This window comes from Mugil cephalus, chromosome 9, assembly GCF_022458985.1.
Source record: "Mugil cephalus isolate CIBA_MC_2020 chromosome 9, CIBA_Mcephalus_1.1, whole genome shotgun sequence".
NCBI classification, from domain to species: Eukaryota; Metazoa; Chordata; class Actinopteri; order Mugiliformes; family Mugilidae; genus Mugil; species Mugil cephalus.
Genome location: NC_061778.1, coordinates 27,771,366 through 27,797,980, shown reverse-complemented (window position 1 = coordinate 27,797,980; position 26,615 = coordinate 27,771,366). Strand labels below are relative to the sequence as shown.

The 26,615-nt window shown below is 38.4% G+C and overlaps 1 protein-coding gene across 4 annotated transcripts in view; it reads right to left on the bottom strand.

The window, feature by feature from the left end:
- Window positions 1–22,729, bottom strand: part of nf1a (neurofibromin 1a) — a 115,901-nt gene extending 93,172 nt beyond the window's left edge. For all 4 annotated transcript variants that reach the window (XM_047594169.1, XM_047594171.1, XM_047594172.1 and 1 more), the window contains exons 1-15: window positions 22,472–22,729; window positions 16,976–17,119; window positions 14,891–14,974; window positions 12,446–12,636; window positions 10,223–10,329; window positions 9,934–10,001; window positions 9,684–9,759; window positions 8,199–8,356; window positions 7,595–7,768; window positions 4,653–4,781; window positions 4,466–4,540; window positions 4,248–4,379; window positions 2,674–2,811; window positions 2,391–2,504; window positions 764–843 (exon numbers count right to left, since the gene is read on the bottom strand). In XM_047594169.1, coding sequence (XP_047450125.1) covers window positions 764–843; window positions 2,391–2,504; window positions 2,674–2,811; window positions 4,248–4,379; window positions 4,466–4,540; window positions 4,653–4,781; window positions 7,595–7,768; window positions 8,199–8,356; window positions 9,684–9,759; window positions 9,934–10,001; window positions 10,223–10,329; window positions 12,446–12,636; window positions 14,891–14,974; window positions 16,976–17,119; window positions 22,472–22,531 — 1,730 coding nt within the window. In that variant the 5' untranslated portion in view covers window positions 22,532–22,729. The remainder of the gene's footprint in view (window positions 1–763; window positions 844–2,390; window positions 2,505–2,673; window positions 2,812–4,247; window positions 4,380–4,465; window positions 4,541–4,652; window positions 4,782–7,594; window positions 7,769–8,198; window positions 8,357–9,683; window positions 9,760–9,933; window positions 10,002–10,222; window positions 10,330–12,445; window positions 12,637–14,890; window positions 14,975–16,975; window positions 17,120–22,471) is intronic.
- Window positions 22,730–26,615: the final 3,886 nt, after the last annotated feature.

The window sequence follows — 26,615 nt, the reverse complement described above, 5'->3', positions numbered from 1 at the left end:
CCAGATCAGATGCAGTACTAAATTTTCTGTAGGTTTTAATGAAGAATTTGGACCAGCGGTGTTTATACCCAAGTATGCTTTAACCCTTCACAAAATGTTCATCATTATTTTCATCATTCATTTTTTTTTTTTTTTTAATCATGTGTTGACTCCATCATAGACAAACAATCTTTCCAGGGTGTATCCTAAGCCTGGCCCAGTGACATGGGGTTTAGACTTCTGTGTTAAACTGACGCAGAAGCTACCGTGACAGCTCAGACCCCTATGCAGACCCTGCGCAGATGCTAGCGCCATAACTGACGTACATCTCCCCAGAAATTAAAATATGCACCATAGCTGCGCAGAGTGCAACAGCTGTGATTGGTCCTCTTGGGTGTTGCATATTTGCGCTTAGTATTTCCGTCTGCTTCTCCATCTCTGCAAATTCTGAATTGATTGTTTGGATCAATGCACATGGAAAACATCAAGCAAAGGTCGCCTGCGGAGGTTGGGAATTACAAACATTTGTATAAATTACGGTGTATAGGTTCCAGGGTACTCTAAAAGAGCCTTTCAGCTCCAGCACCCAAACCTCTAATGATGTAGTGCAGGCTGATATCCAAACTAAAGCTATAAAGACTAAACACAGAGACGTGCTAATGTAGATGCTGGCATGCAAACCAGTCAAAACAGACTGCTAGCGTTCCAAGTGTCTAACTGTGAATTTAATTCAGGAAGCCGAGCCTCAAGATCGTCATTGAAAAATGATAAGACTGTTGATTACCTAATGTCCCAGAATGTCTCGATGGGGGCATCAGGATTCCACAGCTCTATGGTCTCTGGCTGGTGCAGAACTAACAGAGCCTGTAAACCAACAAGACAGGAGGAAAGGAGGGAAAGGAAGAACCAGTAGGAGTTTTAATTAAACAATTAGTTTTAATTTTCAAAAATCAGCCTATATATATATATATATATATATATACACACACTCGCTTTCCACTTTATTAGGTACACCTGTTTAATTGCTTGTTAAAACAAATCAGTCAATCCTATGGCCGCAATTCAATGCATTTAGGCATGTAGAGGTGATCAAGACAACAAGTTCAAACCGAGTATCAGAATGGGGAAAAAAGGGGATTTAAGTGACTTTGAACGTGGTATGGTTGTTGGTGCCAGACATGCTGATCTGAGTATTTCAGAAACTGCTGATCTACTGGGATTTTCAAACACAACCATCTCTAGGGTTTACAGAGAATGATCCGAAAAAGAGAAAATATCTAGTGAGCGGCAGTTGTGTGTACCAAAATGTCTTGTTGATGTGAGAGGTCAGAGGAGAATGGACAGACTGGTTGGAGATGATAGAAAATCAAAAGTGACTCAAATAACCACTGGTTACAACCAAGAAATGCAGAATACCATCTCTGAACACACAACATGTCTGTTCTTGAAGAAGATGGGCTACAGCAGCAGAAGACCACACAGGGGGCCACTCCTGTCAGCTAATAACAGGAAACGAGATACAGTTTGCACTAGCTCACCAAAATTGGACAATAGAAGTTTGGAAAACCCTTGCCTGACGAGTCTCAATTTCAGCTGCCACATTATGATGGCAGGGTCAGAATTTGGCATAAACAACATGAAAGCATGGATCCATCCTGCCTTGTATCAACATTTCAGGCTGGTGGTTGTGGTGTAATGGTGTGGGGGGTATACTTTGGGCCCCTTAGTACAAACTGAGCATGGTTTAAATGCCACAGCCTACCTGAGTATTGTTGCTGACCATGTCCATCCCTTTATGACCACAGTGTACCCATCTTCTGACAGCTACTTACAGCAGATAACGCATCATGTCACAAAGCTCATATCATTTCAAAATGGTTTCTTGAACATAACAATGAGTTCACTGAACTCCAATGGCCTCCACAGTCACCAGATCTCAATCCAGTAGAGCACCTTTGGGATGTGGTGGAATAGGAAATTCTTATCATAGATGTGCAGCCGACAAATCTGCAGCAACTGTTTGATGCTATCATGTCAATATGGACCAAAATCTCTGAGGAATGTTTCCAACACATTGTTGAAAAACTTTTTCAAATTTTTACCAGCAAGGTGTACCCAATAAAGTGGTCGGTGTGTATATACACACACACACACACACACACACACACACACACACACACACACACACACACACACACACACACACACACGTCTATGTTTAAAGTAACTTGCACTACTCGGTGTCTGGAGTTCTACAATGATGTTTGAAAAGCCTAATAGTTTTCTTAATGTTCACAATGTAATGAAAAATATTTCTTTAACGTGATAAAAAAATGATGATGAAAAAACAAATCATCTACAAGACTAAAGAGTAGTCTACATTCAACAAAGCAGTGGGTTCAATGTCTGACCTCCATGGCTTCTTGTGAGAGCTGGGTGGTGTTGGTTAGAGGCACTAGCTGAACAAGACCAGTGATGAGCTCTGCTGTGCTACTCTGCATCTCTGGAGATTGCTTCACTGGATTCTAAATGAGACAAGGACATAAAAAGCACTTACAATGAAACTGTGATATATTCATGTTCAAAAAAAGCTTTGTCATTTCAGTTACAAAGAATTCCTAAAAAACATAAAAACACTGAAAAATAATTTTCTAGTCACTGAACTATTACATCAAGTATGTTGATAGGACTTACGTGCAACATGAGTTTGGGGTCCGCATGAATGAGTTTGACCAGAGCAAGAAGGAGGCACTTGTAGCTTCGAGTGTCCAGGTCTGTGGCTTTCTCTTTGAATTTAAGGCTGGTGGTCTTCTTCCCTATAAAAGTCAGACTCTGTCGCAGGGAAGATGACAATGGACAGGACAAGGCTTAGTTCCCCTTTTTCAAGGTGCATTACAGGGTTCAGAGAATAATTTTCACAAATAAAAGAAATTAATTATTGACTGAATGAACTTGGATTCAAATTTCAGCATGAGTTGACAATAAGGCCTGAAAAAATAATCAATAATACAGCCTAATAATTCATATTCCTTATGAAATCTCTGGTCTAAAAGCTATTAAAACATTTACTTTCACTCAATCTTACAAACACAGTGCTGATTTCCCAGGATGCAACTTAATCACCAAACATGCATTTATTGTTGATTCAAAATTCAAAATAATAGTCCAAGCAAAATGAGGGTTACAAAACACCTTGATTTAGAAAAAATAAACCATATGTGGAGTAGCAAAGAATATTTCAGATCTGATTAAGGGGTCCAAACACACTTGTGGAACCCTCCCAAGTAGAACATATAGACTCAGTTGAGACAAGAAACAGCCTTTTGTTGTAGCTTTCTTTTTTTCCCTCTTATATTTCTTCTTAAAGGGCCTAAAAGCAGTAAGAAGAAAATAACTTGTGGGATTCATGAAACATGTGAACTGGATGCATATACCAGGAACTTTACTGACGCAATGAGGACACACCGAAATAAAACACTGCAGGGGAATCAGTATGTACTACTAGTGCTGATATTCCAATTTACAATGACCTGCCACTTATCATGATATTGATAATCCTTCAAAGTATTTTATATTTCATATTTATCTCTAGCACAAATATAATCAATTAAACTACTAGGTGAATGATTGACGAATGATGAATGATTGCAGAATGGGTTCCCTCTGTGTCACAAAAGCACAAAATACAAATGGTCTTTTGTGCATATTAGCTTACTTGTGGTTGAGGGCATTCTTAAGGTGTGAAGTAGACAATTCTTGATGTTTTAGCATCCATATCTATCTATACCCAGCATCAAGCCCAATTTTAACACACAAGAAAGTTGTGATCTATTTTTCATGCGGAAAGATTTTATTCTCATTGCTAATTGTAACTGATCACAATCTCACCAGCCCACCAATTGGTCAGGAAACCAAGAACATTGTCCAATGGGTTTATGGAAGGACAGATTGAGAGATTTTAGTGATTATGATAATGACAGAACCACACAGAGTGCGTCATTAAAGAGATAAAGTGAGTCAGTAAAACCCAAAATAAGGTTGTGCTAACAGTTGTGGACATGCAATATTTATATAGTACGTTCAAATTTGAATTTATAAACCCAACTAGACTTGTAACACAGTAGCAAAATTGCAAGAAATTCAATACCAACGTGTGGCCAATAAAACACAATATTACTTTCAGAAACAGCGGTTTAATGTAGTTACTACTGAGATAAATGAGGGACAGTTAATGTATTGTGCAATATAGTATCTATCTGTTCTCTCACCGGTGTCATGCGTAGCGGGGCGTGGGTGCCCGCTCCTTGGATCACCCGGTTAAGGGTGTCTGCAAACATGAAGCGTAGTTCTCCAGAGTAGCAGTAGACTGCATCAATCTTAGGCCACCAGTCCAGATGTGACTGAAAACAGACAACACAGGATAATAAATGGCAAATCAAACAAACTGAATCAAACAAACAACATCATAAATGTGTTAAGGACTTACATTGGTGATTATTCTGTGCAGCGAGTTGACCAATACAAAGTGAAAGGTGGATGGGGAGGTGGAGGCCAAACAGATCTAGAAAGCACAGCCCAAACACAAGAATTAGTCAGAGCTATTGATGTTGTGCACCTCCTCCAAAATGGGGTTAGTATAAACAGCAAATGTATATCACTTATTTTCAAACCACCTTAAAATGCTGGTTATTGTGAGGATTGATGCGGAAACAGGAGACAAAGCAGTCTATCATGAGCTCCATGTCAGCATTCTGACTGCCGGTCCCCCTCCAGAAGGGCTTGGCTGGGTTGAACAGCAGAGTCTAATGTGACAGAAAGCATCACACGTCAGGTCTCACATTTCTGGGGAAATAAAGTTTGGACTGGGTGCAATCTGAAACCTAAAAAAAAGTATTTATTAATTAATTTAATGGGGAAAATATTTTGACTGATTTTTTTCCCAGGCAAAGTCATATTCCCCATATACAATTTGCAAAGTAGTTAATGAGGACGTCTCCAAGTTAAGGTGTGTACATGGTGGACATTTAAAAGCAGGCACTGCAAATATGACAGATTGTTAATTTGTTCATCTCATCTTCTACTAACGCATATCCTTAATTTGTTAATTTTTAGAGAATATTGTGAAGCCTAAATATTGAATTGAAAATTACAAATAACAAATACTAAATATGGCTTCATGCAGCAATGAGGAGGTCCAAGCACATCGGCCATGGGCCATAATTCTAGACGAGAAGTTTTGAGTGAATGGGCCAAGGACTGGCGGAAATACGAGCTGACTTGCTGGTTGGCGGCTCCGCCGGGAATTTTGATTGGCTGTAGCAGGCAAAGCGATTGGACAATGAAAATGCCATTAAGTAACTTTTGTGTGGCTCAGTCTAAAGATAGTCTGTGCCGCTTTTTGTAAGAATCGGACAAAATTTGGGACCAATGGATCCTTTAAAGGTTTTTGACAAAATCAAATATGACGGCCAAATTTTTGCAATTGCGTGAAACGTTTTGCCAGATCCTGAAAGGGGATATTCCGCAGTTTAAGCAAACATGAAAATTCACTCTGATATCCTAACACGTCAAAAAAGCAATTTGTTAACTACAGCGCCTCCAAGAGGCCGAATGATACCAAATTTTTATTGCGCATTTTGGAGGGAGCCCCGAAGAGTCTGACCAAGTTTGGTCTTCGGAACTCAGTGTCACCGAGATAAGAGCAAACTTCCTCTTTGGCGCCACCGCCGCCAACAACGATTGGCTAACACGAAAAGTTGGCATGAACTATCAATGGGGCACCCCACAGTAGATGTGGATGTCACAAAGTCATTTCAAATATAAACCCATCAAGAGATATGAGCAAAAACCATGTTTTTCTAATTACAGCACCCCCCAGAGGCTAAACGACACCAAATTCATCTTGTCCACTTGGGACCGTGTCAGGACCCATAATACCAAATGTGATGTCAATATGTCTCACCGTTGCTGAGATATGAGCTCACATCGAAATCGGTGCCTTCGCCGTCACTTTTGATTGGCTGTGGTGGGCATACACATGCGAAATGGAGAACGGAAATAAGTAACTTTTGTGCGGCTTGGTCTATAGATAGTCTGTGCTGATTTTCATGCGAATCGGATAAAATTTGGGACCAGTGAATCTTTTTAAAGGTTTTTGACAAAATCCAAGATGGCAGAAAATCTATCATGACGTATCATGACATCATAGGTTCCGCTGAACTCAGCATCATCCAAGGATCACAAGGATACCTTGTTTGTAAATTTCGGGCGTATGGTTCAAAAGTTACGTGCGCAAATGCTTCGCTGCTTGGACCCCCAATAATCACATCCTTGGAGATCCACACATTGTGGCCATTGGTCATTGGTCATTGGTCATTAAGACCAATTGTAGGGCATTTTAAGGATACACATTATAATAAGGTAAATAAAGTCAATCAATATGTATGCAAGCATTATTGACAGTCTTTTTTTTTTTGCATAACTGCAATTTTATCTGACAAAAACAAATGGTATGACATGAATGAGTAGATTAAAAAAGATGAATCTAATCTCTATATAGAACCACAAAATATCTGATTACATCTGAAAATGTCTGTGAAGGTTCTCTGTCATCTAGGTCTATCAAATAAATAAAAGAGTTGAAAAAAAGGCAACTGGATTTGTTGTTTCTCAAAGACATCTCAAAGAGTAGTTACCAAAATCATGTGAATTTCAGACGGGCACCAGCCACAGATGTTGCCAATTAAATCTCCCCACTACTCATTTAGAACTAAAGGAGCTACTTGGATAAGTGGCAAAGAAATCTTCAAGAAACCCAACAAGTTCAGTTACCCTTGTTTCAGCGCTGTTTTCATAAAGTGTATTTGTATTTCTTCTGGTAGCCTTTACGGTTGTTGTAAGTTATTTCTTTGTAAGAGCCCTTTAAAGACCTATTATGTTCATTTGATCTTCTACTACTACTGCTGCTGCTGCTGCTGCTTACTAGGGTCATCGGAGAAGAGGTGGAGTACACCCTGGACAGGTCGTCAGTCTATCACAGGGCTGACACAGAGATCAAACAACCATTCACACTCATACTCACTCAGGGGGAACATGCAAACTCTACACAGAAAGGCCCAAGCCAGACTCAAACCTGGACTTCTTTGCTGGGAGGCATCAGTGCTAACCATAGACCCACTATGCCACCCGCAACCTATTATAAACCTATTATTAACCTATTATATTTGACAATATTATTTCTATTGGTAAATCCCGAATAATGAAATGAATCAAATTGACATTTTTTAATTGACATTTCAATTCATCCCTGAGCCACTATTTAGTCAATTTGCATAGAATATGAAGAGCTGGTTCTGCACTACATATTGCATGGGCTTAAGAAAATTTGTGTTACAGTATCATACTTTTAGCAAACAATCTCCAAAATCACAAGAAAAGCATGTACTCAATACTTGCTAAGGAGACTTCATAGAATCTTTTGACACCAATATTGCCCATTTTTGAACATTAACCATTTTTAGGTCCATATGGCCATCGATGTCAATATCTAAATACTGTAAATGAAATAGGGTTCTACTACTCTTGATGCTAAGACACCGAAAATAACCGCTCAGACCTTAAGATCCATTACGATGGACTGGACCAATAGGAAAATGGTGGAGTGATCTTCCCAATTGATGTAGGTTGAAGCTTTACAAAGCTTCACACAGGCGATGGCAGCACTCTCCATCAGCTGCTTGCTGCCACCTTGTCCCGATAAAGCTTTACGCAAACTGTCCAAAAACAGTTTCTGGAAACAACAACAGGGTGACAACAAGTTAGAGTTCAAATTGTTGTGTTGGTTTTAGGGTTGTGATGTTATGCCTCAAACAATAAAGGTACTCACAAAGCTTCAGTGCTTATTTGGTCTCAACAGACAGGTGTATGCATGCACTTATGTCTTGTGCACATTAATAAGACACACCAACAATCCATGTAATTTGGGACAAGCTGAAGTTGAATTCATTAATTAAACACACAAGATACAGGTTCATAAGATGTGTAGGAGTAACTAATGACTGTCTTGGAAATTTTTATTTATGAATGCAGTCACAGAACACACACAGGGTTTAAATGTGTTAGTACAGAACACAGATATGTGTGGCGCTTTTGTTAAATAATTATATGATAAATGTGTCCTCTTTTACATAGTATAAAGTGTGCGTGTTTTGTCCTCCCACCTTGTTGGCCTTGCTGTCTTCTACTGTGTCTTTAGAGATTGTGTGTGTAATCTCTGGACAGAGGATGAGGAGTATTATCTGCAGTGGCCATACAGCTGCCTTCCTCTTGGCACTTTCTGCAAAGCTGTCTACATGGTCAAACAACTTCTCGGCTGCTTCTGTATAAACAACAACACACAAGGATACACAAATTTGATAAACACAGGACGATAACCTATTTCAATAACCTATCGAGTGGAAATTCCAAAACATCATTAGCATAGTTATGTTAAATACCAGAATAACTTCAAAAAAAGAAATATACACGTGATATTGGATTTTGCTGCCGTTACAAAGAATTTGAACAGTTCCTTCTCTGCATCAGTAGACTATGTTTTATTCAAAATTAATTTTTAATTTGTTAATGAAACTAGTTTATATCAGCATATAAAGACAGCGATAGAGTTATCTGTGACTCCTCACACTCAGCCCTGTGTCTGTTGACTGTGACTGTTTTTTGCCAGTCGGGTTAACTTCTTTTTTCACTTCGTGCTTCACTTTCATCAATGGGGACTGAAACTTTCACCAAAACCTGGCCTAAGTCAAGTCACACAAATAGTGCCAATTGGCAATCACACCTCTGGCACTCTGTGACGCATATTTACATTTCTGGGAAGGTGCATGTCAATTACGGTGTTAGGGTCCAGGCAAGGGTCTGCATATGGCCTGCGTCTAAACCGCTTATTAGTCTGCAGCATATGAAAGTCAGAGAGAAATCAGATGACTGACTCAGTCAGAAGACAACATTTCACTGCTTCAACCCCCAGAAGGTCTTCGGTTGCTTTAGCTATATGCTGCTGGAAAATGTAATGTGTTCGACTGAGTTTTGAATCATTTGTCAAAATTTACAGTAAGCACAAAAATGCTCGTTTGTACCCCCCAGTTACTTTCTTTGACAGTGAAATCATCTATAAGTGGAGTAAGTAATTGAGTAATGCTGTATCAGTTAGAACAATGTGGACTTTATCGCATATGAATTGCAAAAAAGTCCTGGCGGTAGACTAAATTAATCCAATCACGCAAAATTATATGCTTTTGTATTTTATTTAATTATTATTCAATTAATAATTTCTACATAATCTGTGAGGTGCAAAAGTAACTGAACCATTGTTTTCAGTATCTGGCGTGACCCCCTTGACCCCTCACATGAACTGCGTGCTTCCACACCATTTCTACTGGATTAAGGTCAGGGCTTTGACTTGGCCGTTCCAAAACATTCAAGCGCTTTTTAACACTTGACACTTGACTTGACATCTGGATAAATTTGGGTTAAATCAAGCTACCTAGCTAACTTTGTACAACTGTAGTGTGGAGAAATCTAAAACTATTTGGAAACATGAATGTGATTAAATCAAAAGTGAAAAGAAAGTGATATTTAAAGATCAGCTGATTCTTTGTCAAACAAACAAATCAAATTAGACACTGAATATTTTAATTGATTCATACCCGCCATATCTGCCTGTGGACGCTGGTACAGCATTGTGAACTCATCTGGATAATTCTCTACCCAGTTCCAAAATGCCTGTAATGTAAAAGCAGATTAATATATCAGTTATTCATCGTTATTGGGCAAAAAAAATATTGCAAGAGTACATGACTACAGAAAACTCAAACAATAGCTCTTAAAATATCAAGTATTAGTTTGGGAAAGCGCAGGCAAAACAGAACAAACAACAAAGACTGTGAGAACAAGTACCTTCTCTAAACTGCTGATGACTGCTAGTTGGGCAGGCTTCTTTAGAGCTCGGAACTTTAGTACAGTTTCTGAAAAACAGCAAACGACATTTCTGAAAACACATCACAATTAACATATAAATGACAAACATTAGTTCAAGTTTATCTACATTTCATCATTTATAGATCAGGATTTCTTTATATGGAGAACTATGAACAACCCCATTTCTATCCAGCCCTGTCAGTTTCTTCTGTTATACGTAACATGTTACAGCTTTTGACATAAAACTTTAAGAGCATTAGAATTGAACCTTGTAGCAGCCTCTTCAGCTTGGAGCAGTCCACATTGATGTACTGCATCAGTTCTATGTCATGGACATCCACATTGTCCTCTGGGCACACAGTCAGCTCCTGTAGCCTGAAGAGAGACACAAATGTAAATTCAGCTGCCTTGGATGCAATCAGAGACATCAAGACATGTAATGATCTGGTCCCAAATTTTGTCCGATTCTCATGAAAATCAGCACAGACTATCTTTAGACCAAGCTGCACAAAAGTTACTTATTGCCGTTCTTGGTGTCACATTTGTACGCCCGCCACAGCCAATCAAATATGGCGGCGAAGGCGCCATTTTCGATGTGAGCTCATATCTCGGCAACGGTGAGACATATTGACATCACATTTGGCAGTATGGGTCCTGGCCCTGTCCCAAGTGGACATGATGAATTTGGTGTCGTTTGGCCACTAGGGGGCGCTGTAATTAGAAAAACATGGTTTTTGCTCATAACTCTTGGTGGGTTTATATTTGAAATTACTTTGTGACATCCACAGGTATTGTGGGGTGCCCCATTCATAGTTCATGCCAACTTTTTGTGTAAGCCAATCGTTGTTGGTGGCTGCGCCGCTAAAAAGGAAGTTTGCTCTTATCTCTGCAACACTTTGACTTCCGAAGACCAAACTTGGTTAGACTCTTCGGGACTCCCTCCGAAATGCGCGATAAAAATTTGATCATTCAGTCATTAGGGAGCGCTGTCATTAACAAATTCCGTTTTTGCTCTTTTCTCTTGATGTGTTAGGAATTCAGAGTAAATTTTCATGTTTGCTGATACTGTGGAATGTCCCCTTTCAGGATCTGGCAAAACTTTTCACGCAATTGCAAGAATTTGTCCGCCATATTGGATTTTGTCAAAAAAAGGTGTGGGTCGCAAATTTTGTCCGATTCTCATGAAAATCGGCACAGACTATCTTTAGACTGAGCCGCACAAAAGTTACTTAGTGGCATTTTCATTGTCCAATCCGTTTGCCTGCTACAGCCAATCAAAACGTCCGGCGGAGCCATCAACCAGCAAGTCAGTTCGTATTTCCGACAATCCTTCACCGATTCGCTCGAAACTTCTCGTCTAGCCTTATGGCCGATTGACCATTGTTTTTTGCCCCAAAATGTGAGGGAATCAATGTCAAGAAGGTCATGTGTCCACAATTTGACTAATCTGAAACATTTCTGCTGAAGTGAAGGCAAAAATTCTGGAGCTGATAGTACTCAAAACAGACTGAGAACTAAAATAAAATTAGAGTGTTCTTTAATTAAGTATTAGTTCAGCGTTATTTTAACTCTTGTGGTAACTTTGGTTACTCAGTGCTCCTGCATAGATTATAATTTTTACACTTAAGGTGCAAAAGATTGTTATGATATGATTTGTGTTTGATTTCTGGCATCATAAAAACATTCTGCATTCACATTTTGCATTTTATATACATCATTTTCCTCATTAGCAACCATAACAATCTTCTATGAGCATCAGCTCATTCATTAAAATATAATTTGTGCATAATATATATACTGTATCATGATCCATTAGAAAACAGTTACAATAACTTAAAATGGATGACAAAAGTTGTGTTATGCATTCTTATTAATAACAACTATAGTTCCCATACATTTTGAATTAAAGGTGATTTTTTATTTCAGTTGAATGTGGCTTTTGTCCAACCACATGTGATGCAGTGCAAGTTTTCAAAAAACAGATGTGTTGGACTGCTACTACACCACAGTCTTGTGTTTCCTTGCTCATGACTTCCCAGAGATTCATTCATGCATGGCACCCTTTAGAGGAGAACTAAGGCCTTATAATGGCTTTCAAGATGGATGACCAGGACAATTCCTGGATTAACGTTCGAGGAACATTAAATAAGTAAATTAGAGAAAATCATTTCAAAAATACACCCTCCCTTACTCTTACTTAAGTTTATGTGAACTTACCGACCTAACTTAAATCCTGTCATAAATGCAATGGCTCAAAAAATAGAAAAAAATGTTTCAAACTTTCCCACAAATTGATGTTTTGACATAAAAAGGCTAACGCAGTAGTGCATCTACTATCCGTTCATGCATTGCTTGAAGTATCGAGAACATGAATTCTAATGGAGAGACATACAGTGTACACCACTGGTTCAGCTTTGATGCATTTTTCAGCAACGACATACTAATTTAAGGTAGATCTGAATGGTCAAGCAGATACTACTATATAAAGTACCTGGTGGAGATGCGGCTGAAAACAGCACTGAAGTTGTTGCAACTCAGAGAGAAGAGGACAGCTGAGGCCGATGCCCGGAGCTCAGCAGCGTGCTGGTGTCCCTCACGATACGTGTGGATGAAATGGCAGATCTCTGGCAGCAGCTGTTTAACCAGCATGGTCTCATCCAGACGCAAGCAGTCCTTAGGTTGCTGAGGAGGAACAACAGGGAGAAGGACAGTCATCAATAAATCTCTTCACAGTCTTCTTTTTGATCAAGATCAAACCATGAATAAATAAAACTTTGTGCCTTGTCACTGGTATACGCTTAGAAATTCTGTCAGGGTATGTAAATCTAAGAGTAAAACATAATGAGAACTTAAGGTAATCAACAGGTCTTTCAGATTACAGCACAATTACAGCACTGTTTTTTGGGATGTGTCAAAGAGTTTTTAAATAATTATTTTTCAAGAACTGAGGGAAGCGAGATGTACATGGAGTCTATATACAAAGCTATACAGAGAGAGAATCATTTGTGGTGCTAGGTTTAAAACATTGTTTTAAAAATCCATTTAAAATGATATTCTTTTAAGAGAGAGACAAAACATGAAACAGAAACTACACCTCAGAGAGAACCGTAAGACCTCTACTTTAAACCAGACATCAGTACAACCTTGTCTACTGCCGTGCAGTACGACTTTCTCTTGAACTGAAAACCATCTCTTCCGATCAAAAGAGAGGATTATATAACTTAATTCTGACCAGGAAAACAGTGTGCTTGTGAACTAGTAGGCTTATCTATTCTTCAGCTTATTCACTTAAACATGGATTCATTCATAATGTAGCACTGCCCTCTAGTGGCAGTGCCCTTAGCCTGGGTGGGTAGCTACTGATGCCCCCTAGAAACACAAGATAGGCAGAGCTGGGATTGTAACAGTCTGAGCTCTTTTTACTCTGTGGTTAACTTTAAAACTAATGGAAAAATGTCAGATCAGAGTTAACCATGACTGCTCCCAAAGTTTGGGTTTGGGTATTCCTGGTACCAGCACCCACCACACTGGAAAGAATCAATGCATTCCATGCAAATCAACATATTTACATGGATGCTGTTACAGCCCTAAACAATAGCCATTAATACAGAGAGGTCCTGATGTCTATGCATCCACCTTCTTTTTCTTCCACTTTAGAACATCTCATCAAGTAGTGTCATTTATGACAGGTCAACTGAAAAATTCAATCGAGCATCTGCTGGCTAACTGTTGCTTTGGAACCACAGAGAGTCACAGACATATAGGTCTGGTATAAACTCAGTATTCTCCTTTATAGATTTTCAGTTGAATGAGATTGTAAATACGACTACAGTACTCTTGTTTTATATTGTGGCACTTTCTGTTTTGTTTGTGAACAAACTTGTAAGTAACAACTAAGACACTGAGTTACAACTGTTTAACAGTGGAGCACAGTATTCCTTTTCTCAACATTAGCTTTATTACTGTAATGCTATACATTTGCCATACTGGGGCATATTGTAATATTTGTTTCAACTACACTGTCAAGTCATGCCATCCACGGCCACTAAATACATCTACATAGAATGGATCAAATTTTGGAATAAGGCTGCAATGACTTGTTAACGCCACTGACTGTTGTGACTGTAAAGCGCTTTGAAAAGTGCTATAAAAACATGAAGCCATTTACCATGCAGGACTACATAAGAGCCTTCTCATATTTCATAGAAATGTTGGCTTAATTGGTGATTCTAAATTGACTATATTTGTGTGTGAGCATGAATGGTGACCCTATACAGCAGTAGAGGCCCCTTTGATGACTGAGGAACATTGCATATTGAGTAAGTTGAAGTTTGGAACAATGCGACAACTAAATACCAATAAAGTAGATGGATTTGGCCAGGGTGTCTCTTAGTGTACACCGGGATCACTCTTCTTCGCTACCTTAGTGCTTATAAAGCCCAAGGACACATATTGCTTCTTCTATTTTCTTGCTTTTACATTCATTGTTGTGATGGTTGTATTGCAGGTTACAGCTGTAACAGACTAGCCATCTGATTTGCCAGATACAAATCTGTCCATACATTGCTTCCTTACCATTTCTTATCTTTTTTTTCTGTGTCGGTGTGTGTGTCTCACTTGATCACTTTCTGTGTCGCACTTTGTTTTTCTATCTCTCACTTTCCACTTCTGCTGCTAGTTAGTCCATAATGTTAGCCACTCTGGGGCTGGACCACTGCACGTCACATTGGTTCCACCCAATTCCTTTTTGTTTTATTTTTATTAAGTTTTATTAAGTGCAACCATATGAAATGCAGTTTCTTTACAACTTGTTTGCAACTGCATTTGTTACAGTTTTATTTCATAAAAATAGTTTGAGGTTTGTGAGTTTGTGTGTGTCTAAAATATATCTCTATTTGTCAGTGTTAACAAAAAATAGTCAGAGGGGAAGACTCACCCCAGCTAGGCACTTCTCCAGTGTGTCCAGAATTATGAGCTGGGAGAGGTAGAGGTTCCTTTCAGAAGCTTCTCCAAATATCCGCTGTGAAGACAATGACTGTAGTTAATTTCAAACCAAACTACACTTTCAATTAGGGATGTCTTGATCAAGTTTTCTGGCTCCCCCTCGGATCTGATACTGATCTTTTAATACTGAGCATCGGCTTATCCAAGTCCTGATCTGGTCTTAAATAAACAAAAAGGTCTCCCCTGGAGATTCACAGTCCAAGGGTCATAGTCATAGGCTTTTTTTCTCTCACTTGTAGTGTCCAATAAATAGGAATGCCAAAGCTAACTTAGCGACGAAATGGTGGCTCCTCTTACCTTCAAAAGCTCCAACAGATGGTAAAAACCTGCATTCTCTACTCCAGAAATGGGCTGGTCATCCAACGCCATAAACTCCTTAACCCTCTCTGTAATATTTTTCTCCTCAATGCCGTCTCCAAGAAACTTTTCTCTTCTTTTAAATACAGCATTCAGTGTTTGTTGTTGTGCTGATGCAGCCTTTGTCTGAGTGTATTCGGTGTATTGCAATTTGGATAGTTGGTTGGCGAATCAAGTTGGTAGTATTGAATAACGAGTTTCAATTTCAGTTCTTGTCCTGATGCAGCAAAGCTGCTTTCTAGAAGGTGATGAGTGAACTTGATGACTCTAAGGAGCGTACTCCTGTCCTGAAAGCTGCAGTTTCTATACCAGGCAGATATATTTCTAGAGAGCACAGACTAAATTTTAGCTCCATAGAAAGAATTTTGCAGCACTTAAAATCTGATCTGCAGTTGCACTTCCATTTTCCTGGAGCGATGTTTAAACCACTGTACAGATTATTACAGTTTGAAGATGTTTTGTATCATACCATATCACAAGAGATAAGCCTGTCATGGTAGTCCTGCGATCATCCAGAGCTTTATAGATTATGCCATCAGCCCATGGTTTCTGATTAAGGAAGACCCTTACAGCTGTAAGGATGATATAGTCAACTAGACTTCCATTACTTCTTTGACTGAATTTATCGTTCGAGCTCTACCGTGACATGTTCCAGTCCAAACTACTCAGAGCAGACTGGAAAGCAGCCTCTCTTGGGGCAGTCCAGCAACTGTCCACTTTGGTAGACAGCACTGTCTGTAATTTATATTCCAGAATGAGGGATATAGGAGTGAAATCTAATTTCCACAGGCTGTTTGAGAGCCATTTAGGAATGGCTTTGAAGCAGTTTTCAAATGTGGTGCAACAATGATTCAGTGTGCTACCTCCCCTAGTTGGATAGCAAAACTGTTTGTTAGAACACGCTTGAGAACAGCTTAATTAGTGTCCCCAGCCACAGTGAATGCTGCATGTGAATGAGTGGCCAAGTGTGTGCTGATAGCCCTGTGATGGTCGGAGGTAGAAAGGATGGCAAATCATCCTCAAGAATTGGTAACTAAGGAGCATGACCAGATGACATTTCTAGTGTTGCACTATTGTTGTTGGTCATGAAACAAACTCCATGCCTTTCATTCTACCAGATTACTCCATTCTATTTGATATTAAGACCAAGAAGGATTCATTGGGTAGGATGGGATTGTTTGATACCTCTGACAAGAAGCATGCTTCCTTGAAAGAAAGGACACTGCAATCCATTAAGTGTCTGATGAAGAGGGCTCCGCTTCTTAACCAAGGATTGAACATTTCCAAGCAAGATCTTGGTCATTTCCATGGTCTTTTCTTCATATCAGCACACTTTCCCGAATGTTTTAGCCATTTGTACTTTAATGCTCAATATGAACACAGAAAGTTACTGATTTCTATTGTACTTTTCTCTTTCCATACACTTCATTGAGGGAGCCCTTTCAATTCAGCTATCACAAACTTCAAAAATGTAACAATCCAATTTAACAATCAAACACAATTTATGTAGTGGTAAGTCAGGTCCACTGGGACATTAAAATTGCATTTTTTTTTCTTTTACACCTTTTTACTATGTTAATTTTTGGAAAAAACATTGATTAATGTCTTGGAAGACTAGGACTGCCCTCTTTACTGACAGAAAAGAAAGAAGCAAACTCACCATGTTGTTGACATTTTTAAGGATGGTGGTGAGGCCACTGATGACCAGTGAAAATTTATACTTGGAGATGTTGATCAGGCATTCCTTGTTGTGCTCTGTGCTGAGCTTGGTGTGTGTGTTCTGGTGTCCAACTTTAATGGGAAGCTGAAGTAAAACAAAAGAAAATAAGGTAATGCAGTCAACAGACAGTTCAGTGCTTCGCAAATTACAGTGAATTTTTAACACAGCTTTTCCAAACATCCTAGTTTTATTTTGGACCCTTACATTATGTTACTTTGCACACAGAAGCAAAATTATATCACACAAAAAAAAAAAAAAAAAAAACTACCAGGGTCAAAATTTTTAGCCCCCGTGATGCTAATAGTCAATTGTGTATTCTTTTTGCTGGATAACAAAAGCAATAGCAAAGAAGTCTCGGTAACAAGTCTCTGGCACATCTCTTGAGAAATCTCAGTCTGTTCTTCTTTGGCAAATCTTTCAAACTCCTCTAGATTTGATGGTCTTCTGGCATGGACCCTGGTCTTCAATGCACCCCACAGATTTTCAAGGGGACTCAAGTCAGGACTTTGTGCAGGCCAGTCAATAAAGTGACACTTGGAAACACATAACTTTGTATATCCTTCTCCTGCTTTTCTACAATAATTTTTCTCAAGTCTAAACTGAATTCTTTTGATTTGGCATGATGCTTTCTCAAGTGACAGCTCAAACCCTTAATGAGGTTTTTATACTGTATGTAAAGTGTAGGACAACCCTTAGATTTAACTTGACTGATTGATTGATTACAAGCTATAAGCATTACACAAATAAAGCACATGATTGCACAACAGTGGTTTGTGCTTTAAAAGATGATACAAAGGCCAGTTCTTTAGTGGGCTAATATTTTATTTAATTATTAAATTATTAATTTAATTCATTTGAGGAATTATTCGATTAGCAATTTAACCATTTAATTCATTTTCAGTTTATACAAAAACAACTACAGATCATATTCTAACTCTAAATTGAAAATTTACATCCTATATTTTAATATTAGTTATTTATTTATTAATCAGTTTTAATTAATTATTTATTATTATTTTTACTATGTTTTAGTCCTTTGTTTAGTGTTAAGACACATTTCCCTGGCTTCTTAAATTTACTCTCCATTTTTCTGATAACAGTGGCTTTGATGAAAAAAGCTGGCTTGGATGGTGCCTTCATGAGAACTCAGAAATTCTATACTCCCACTTGGAAATTTCTGAATTGTGATATCATAGCGTTCATGTTACAGTTTACCTCAACTAAACCAAAAATCACTCTGGTTCTGGTTCAATCGGATGTTAATCACAAAATGATATAATTTTCTAAGTGTATAAAAACTTTATATTTTTTAATCATCTTGTCATTGTGGAAGTGCACAAATGTGCTTGCTTTAATGAAATATTTTGCTGTATAACCTCAATGGTATTGCTTGTGCATTGTAGGTTTTCTGGTAGGGATCGACCAATTATCGGCCTATCAGCGGATTATCAGCGGATAACACTGGATGACATTCGGCATTGTTGCGATCAGCGGCATCGACCATTTTTTTCACCGTTAACCGATAAAATGAATTAATGCATCTTAAAACGCGCTCCTTTAGCTCTGATGCAGCCGTCTCCTTGCCTGAAGTCACCACTCTCTTGGCTTTGTAACAATGTCCCGCCCACAGCGCTCACTGATTGGCTATGGCTCAGTAGGTAGAGTGGGTTGTCCATAAGGCGTCCATGTTAGCGGTTCCTAACATCCCTCCCTTAATTTTGTGTTAGTGTTAATTGTTTAGTGTTGTACATTTTGATTAAACGTTCTGGAGGTGTCAGAGGATGTTGTATTATTGAAGAAATATGCTCGATAGACCCATTGATGTGCATCTTGTAATGGCAACATTGACAGTCAGAGGCTAAGATAATACAAAACAGCATGGTACAAATGGCCAGCTTGCTAGTGCAGGTACACCCTTTCAAAAGCAATAAAGTGATAAACTTTTTTTTCTCAAGAGTATTTAACACTGTAATTGGAATATCAATAACTTTTAAATATCCTAAATAAATAAAACAAATGAAACAAACAAAACAAACAAACAAAAAAACTAAACAAAAAACAAAACTAAACAAACAAAAACAAATTACAATAATAATAAAAAATAATATAGACTGTCAGCTGAATTTTGTTTCCGAGCTGGAAAAACTTGACCAGTTGTGTTTCAGATGTGCGTGCAAGTTGGTTCAATTGGCTCTACTTTCAAACCAATACGACACACTGGCTCCTGTTAATGGGCTCATCTAGCTCATTCGGTTTAAATCCAAAATGTTCTCATACCAGGGCTGTGGCATTCCGCTCTGAAATCATTCCTACAAATTACTACTCACGTTACCTTGCTCTCTACTACTCAAGAGGCTCACTTGCTGCCAGCAGCCCTGCCTCCATGCCCCCACCCCACTGAGACAAAGAGAGCAGATGAGTGACAGGAGGGTTCACTCCATTCATTCCTATGTAACAGGGAAGTTTGGAAGGTTCACTGCAAATGTTTTACAGCAGTTTCAGTGGTTGGAGATAGGGGCTCTCCTTGTAATATTCTTATTTTCCATTCTTCAGTGCAGAATCGCTTTAGTTTGTAGATGCTGAAGGGTTTCCAAACATGAAATGCTTACTTCAGGTCCTTGCAAAACATTTCTATAGACTTAAGGTCAGGATAGATGTCCAAACATTACCATCCCCATGTTTCATAGACTGGGATGAAGTTCTGATAATGGAATGCATTTTTTTCTCCAAAACTTGATTTTAAACCAAATAATTTTACTTGGAATTCATCTGTCCACAAAACATTTTCTCAATAGTATTCTGGCTTCTCCACAAGATGTTTAGCAAAGTGTGTGTACTGTTCCCTTTGCATACTTTCAGGATTTGTGGGACTGCTGTTTTGAGTATTTATTTGTCATACACAAATATACGTTTGTTGATAAACACTGTATATACATGTATTAGAACAAAAATGGTTTTAGTTTGTGGCCTTTATCAAGGTCATTCACTGAAAAATAAAAAACACCATGGCCAATTACAGTTATTATTTCTATCATTTCTTTTAAATCAATAACAAACAGCAGGTTTATTTAAAGATAAACTTCAATGAAATGGCTGGAATGTTTTTGTTTTGAGGTTTGGTGCAACAATAACCATGGAGTAGTCTAACTGTCTTAAGTATGTCGCTATATTCCAGCTACAAGCCATGATCTGTGGAAACAAACACCAAACCTAAAGACTTACAGCAGCTTAACAAAATGAATAACACTAAAATGTAATAAAGCATTGCATTAAGTACTTTAAAATCGTATGTGCACTAAAAGACAAAGTACTTGCAGAAAAGAGGTGTTGTGCACAGATGCATATACATACACTACATTGCCAAAAGTATTCCTTCACTCATTCAAATAATTGAATTCAGGTGTTCTAATCACTTCCAGTGATAGGATGCCACCTGTGCAACAAGTCCAAATCCAAGTCCAAGTTGTGAAATTTTCTCACTACTAAATATTCTACAGTCAACTCTTGTTGTATTATAAAAAAGTAGAAGCGATTATGAACGACAGCAACACAACCACAAAGCGGAAGGCCGTGTAAAATGACAGAGTGGGGTCAGTGGATGCTGAGGTGTATATTGCACAAAGTCAGTTCTGTAGAGTCAATCGCTACAGACCTCCAAACTTCATGTGGGCTTCAGATTAGGTCAAGAAGAGTGCATAGCGAGCTTCAAGGAATGGGTTCCCATGGCCAAGCATCTGCATCCAAGTCATACATCAGCAAGTGCAATGCAAAGTATCGGATGTAGTGGTGTAAAGCACATCACCACAGGACTCTAGGGCAGTGGAGACGCATTCTCTGGAGTAACAAATCACGCTTCTCCATCTGGCAATCTGATGGACCAATCTGGGTTTGGCAGTTGCCAGGAGCTTTTTCAGGAGCTGATTTGGCCCCTTGGTTCCAAAGAAAGGAAAGGAATTCTGAATGCTTCAGCATACCAAGAGATTTTGGACAATTCCATGCTCCCAACTTTGTGGGTAAACTTTGGGGATGGCCCCTTCCTGTTCCAACATAACTGTGTACCAGCGGTCGAAGCATGGTCCACAAAGACATGGAGGACTGACTCAACATAAACATAAACACACTCCTAAACCTTGTGGAAAGTCTTCCCAGAACAGTTGAAGCTGTAATAGCTGCAAAGGAGCCAACATCAAGTTGAACCCTATGGATTAAGAATGCGATGTCACTTAACTTCATACGAGGATAAACAAAAAACTTTTTGCAATATAGTGCATATGTAAAAAGCCCACCTGCCAAGTATAACAGGCAATCCAAAAAAAATAATAAAAATAAACTGAAGGAAAAACAGCCCAACAGAAGACTGCTACACAGTTGGTCCTAAAAGTTGCCTTGGATTCACTAGGACCAGAAGAAGGCAGGTTTCACCTGCTCAGACGACTTGAAGAAAGCAGAATTGCATGTTGAAATAAAATTAATTTACAATGACATTAGTTAGGGTCAGCAGAATTGTGTCTGTTATTGTAATGTTATGGTAGAATTGGCATAAGGTTGCTAAAAACTTGTAGTTTAAACTAGATTTCAAATCTCCTTTCAGGAGCTGGCACTATTTTTAAATGATTTAATATCACATGTATGATGAATATTTATTTATTTATTTTTATTTCTCCAACGGGGCTGGTTAACGGGCAAGTAAAACACTACTTAATATAAAAACCTCACACTATAACATTACCCAAACCTATCATAAAGAAACAAAACACCAGAATGGATCCTTAACTTTTTCCTTGTTCGTCGTCTTTGTTCTTAATTGTTATGTCTATTATAAAAAGACGCTGAGAGCTCATTCTCACTCGGTAAGATCAATCTTAACTACTGTTGTTTTAGCGGCCGTATATGACAACCTGGCAGTAGTTGTTAAATGTAACTATCAGACACGGCAGTCGAGCATTCATTTTTACTGCTAATGTGTCTTCAATGGGATGCAGTGTGATGACCCGGTCACATCTTATTTGTTTACATTACATAGCCAGGCCTGCTAACGTTAGCTACCCGGCTGGCGTTAAACACGACAACGAAGACACTTCAATAGGTACACAAACTAGTATGTTTGAGCTCGCGAGCCCTAAATATATTCTACTGTGTCGTTCTGTCATGTTTCCGTTGGGCGACAATATCCCAACAAAGCACGGACGGACGGGAGATAAATCTGCTATGTGATCGCTAGCGGCGCTAGCTCGAAAAGACTTTATCTTCAATGATTTGCAACTGGAACAAGAAATACTGAAAACATTTCCGTCAAAAAATATGCTTGACGGATGGAAACTCTGATTTCGTTTTCAAAAAGAGCTCGTCCGTGTACACGGAACATTAGCTAGGAGCGTCAGAGCCTCGAGAGTTGTAAAGCCTGCTACACCCGACCATTGAATCAGCCCATCTTACCTGCTCATCAAATCTAGTAATCACGGCCTGGACCCATTCCACTGGTTTGTGAGCCGCCATGGCCAGGCGGAGGGACACCGCAGCGTTATGGTGGTAAATCCAAGACGTAACACCGGAGCTGGAGGCTTATTAATGCATGAAAATCTGTCCAGAATAGGTGGGGAAGGACGAAAGGGGCGAGTATTTTTCCCTTTCTGTGGGACTCACCATGCCACCGCCATGACACACCACCGGAAGTCTTCTTCGGAGAAATTGATGGGAGGTTTTGGAGAACAGGATCAAGCTAGCAGGAGTGAAAAGGACGACTTCCAGGTACACTGTTCAAAGTAATAATCGCTGTCAAAATGCACAAGTTATATTCTGTAATATTATATCTATGACATCCTTCCGATTTCATTTTCAGTGCCACTTAATGTTTTAATGCCTTACGTTACACTATGCATGCGTTTAAACCCTTATGTTGTGTCAAAATAAATAAATAAATAAATAAGGTGCCCACATAGGGTATAATATATATATATATATATATATATATATATATATATATATATATATATATATATATATATATATATATATATAAATAATAAACTGTGACACTGAGAATTAAACAGAAAGAATATGGCCACAGGAGAAAATGAACCCCATAATGTTCAGCAGTGCAGTACTTGGTCATAATTAGTCTGTGGCTGAAATATTATCATTTTATTTTATACAAGATAGATATAGTCCTACAGCAAGGGACATATATATATGTATATTTTACATATATTTTGGTGCTCAGAATGGCGGAGGCATAACACAATAAAAAAAATAAATAAAAAAAACAACAAGACATTACAAAAGTGACACAGATGACAATATTTTTCTGGCTTTTTCATCCATCTTTCAGCTGAATTCAGTGATGTAAAATAAAATGGAAAATCACAAATAAAGCCACCGAATGTTGGTCCACTTATGTTTGTCTGTATTGCCCATAATAACTACAAGATTGACTGTATCCGAAGCACTGTAATCCAATTTGTCCATGAAATAGTCTTTGGCTGAACCATAAATATGACTAAGAGATTCACAAAGTCTGTGATAAGATCTGCAGCAACCACCTGCGCCACTTTTTTATGTAACATTCTTTTTGCTTTATTTTGAAGTAAGATTTTCCGTTCTCAACGTAGAAAATAGGAACTTTACAGGCAGTTTAGAGCGCATGCGTCAAGTGCGGTCGGTCACATCTCTCCTGACATGCATCCATCAAACTGTTTTCGATATTAAGAAGGAATTTTTTGTTTTTTTCGTTCACAATTATTTATAATTATAAAGATTTACGGAAAATGCACACAATTTTGAGACTTACAATTAAAATGATTACCATAAAATGTTTTGTGTCTTTAATTTAAAGTTTATTTGTACTACAAAACATGTTTTCAAGCTGTAGAAGTAACTTAACAAAGTCATCAATATTACTAGTAGTAGTAATTTCATCTCAGTCTGATGGCAGGTCGCAAACCAACGTGTTTATCTGCCTATCGCCACCTACTGTACTGGAAGATCAGGGGGATTGTAGCCTTCAGGAGATGAGATGAGATATTTTATTTAGCCCGTTGTAAATTCTGTGTCCAATAGCTTCATCAAATAAAAACAGATATAAAGATATTAAGTTATGTAATAACATGAACACCTAATGCTGCATAAACATATATACAGTCCAGTTGTTTACTCACAGGGAGGCGTTGTAGACTAATGTCCTGAGGGACTAACAATCTCCTCAACCCGTCAACAGCAGCCTGTCACTGAACGAGCTTCTCTGGCTGACTATGGTGTCGTGGACATTATTCATGATGGACCTGAGTTTGTGCAAGGTCCTTGCCTCTGCCACTGATATCAGGGACTCCAGCTCTGCCTCTACCACAGAGTCCGCTTTCTGTATCCGTTTGTCTAGCCATGACGAGCTCTTCTTCTTAGTGCTGCCTCACACTACAGCGTACAAGAGGACACTGGGAACTGGTAGAACATGTCCAGCAGCTTCCAGCAGATATTGAACTACCTTAGCCTCCTGAGGAAATAGAGGCAGCTCTGACTTTTTTGTATACCGAGTCCATATTAGCTGACCCATCCAGTTTGTGATCCAGTTATAGACCCAGTTACTTATAGGTCTGAACCACCTCTACCACTCCCTGTTGATGGCTGTAGGTGGGGCTTGGACCTTTTCCATCTATTTACTTAACAAAATGTTAATTCCTTAGGCATTACTGCATTACCTGTGTTTTTATCTGTCTTACTAAAAGGCATTATAAGTTTTCCATTTTCTCCATAATATAATTTTGAAGAGTTCATGTGGAAATTGTCTAACTGTTCTGCATAACATCTTGGTCTTAGGCAAAATCGATACAATCAAGCTATCAGTGTTATGATATGTAAGTTTTCACAGTTTTATAAAAATTTAACACCTAGGGCCAATTTAGAATGACCAGTTAACCTAACGAAAATGTCTTTGGACAGTGGGAGGAAGCTGTAGTATCCGGAGAGAAGGCCAGTGGATTTCCCAGAACTTTCTTGCTGTCAGGCATCAGTTCTCACCAACATGCCACTGTGCCACCCTGATTATGTACAGCATATACAAATAATAATAATAAGAGCACGAATAATACAGAAATGGAACATGAAAGTCGATAATGCATTAAATGTACTGTATGGAACTAATGGATGGCAGGATAACAGAATGTCTTTTCCCATTATTGAATTATAGATGAGGTAATATCATTAATTTTCCCTGTCATCATTTCATCCTTATTTTTTAAGTGTTGAAATCTGATGAAATTTGGAGCTTGTGTAGTTCAGCGTTTGTTTCCAAAAACAAAGCCAGCTCAATCACTCCCGATGCGGAAGATTCAAATAATCTTTCAATTCAGTACGTCTTATATACACACACATACACACACACAGCACTTCAGTGTGTGTGTGTGTGTGTGTGTGTGTGTGTGTGTGTGTGTGTGTGTGTGTAATATAAAATTAGAAATGTTGATGGCCTTCACAATTTATTGACCTTTGACTTATTTGACTTGAAGAATCCTCAACTCATCCTTCACTGGTGTGGGAGACAGACAAGCTCATGTTTGACACTTGTCTGTTACAGTGATCTATGCATTGATAATAATACTGAGGTACCGGTGGGCTTCCAGATAATCTCAGCAGCAATTTACCGAATATTCCCAAAACTAACTTTTATACACCCAGACAGACTTAATATACATATAAATTTATATGTAAACAATTCTCATGGCAGTTATATCCCACATCCATGCCAAGAAAACCCTATGTTGATTGTGATTAAACACGCTGTAGCAACATGGACATAATTTTCACCAGGATGGTATTTCACAACACAGAGTTTCATTTAGGCTGTTAGAACAAAACTGAACGTTTTTTAGACATACGCACTTAAATATGTTTGTGGTTGACTGAATTACACACAAAATACATATGAATGTGTATTATGGAAGAATTCTAAAATACTAACCTGTCATTAGATTTATTTTTAAAAAATCATTTATTTAACTGAAAAAATACAGTTGAAAAACTGCTAAGGCACCTTGTTGTATCTACACAGATGTCACGAGTGATTCAAAGGTATGATTGTCAATAACTTAACGAAAATGAACAAGATGACATTCACATTAACAATGCAGAAGTCCAGCTGTGTTTGAACCTACTACACCTCAGATAACACATTCAACAATGACATTCATTAAGATTCAGCAGTTCACACAAGGCATAAACTGAATCCTCCTGTGTACTCTTCACACATATCAATCCTTCAGATACTGCAGTGTGAGTGCCGTCTAAAGAGTGGTGTGTAACCAGATTGATGTTAAGTTCACTTCAAACACTTAAAACAGCATTTAGTCAATTATTTCTCGACTATTCACCTGGTAACATATTGACATATATGACACTTCTGGTAAAACATCGAAAGCTTTGTTTGACTCCTTTGATATGCACATTATTGCACCATTTTGTAAGACATGAGCATGAACCATGTGCTGATCTAAAATGACTGGGATTAGATGGATACTGTTTTCATTCATCTAGGAGGCGCATGGTTGTTTTCTTCTTTTTGCCAAATGAATCCAGCTTAAAACAAACAGAT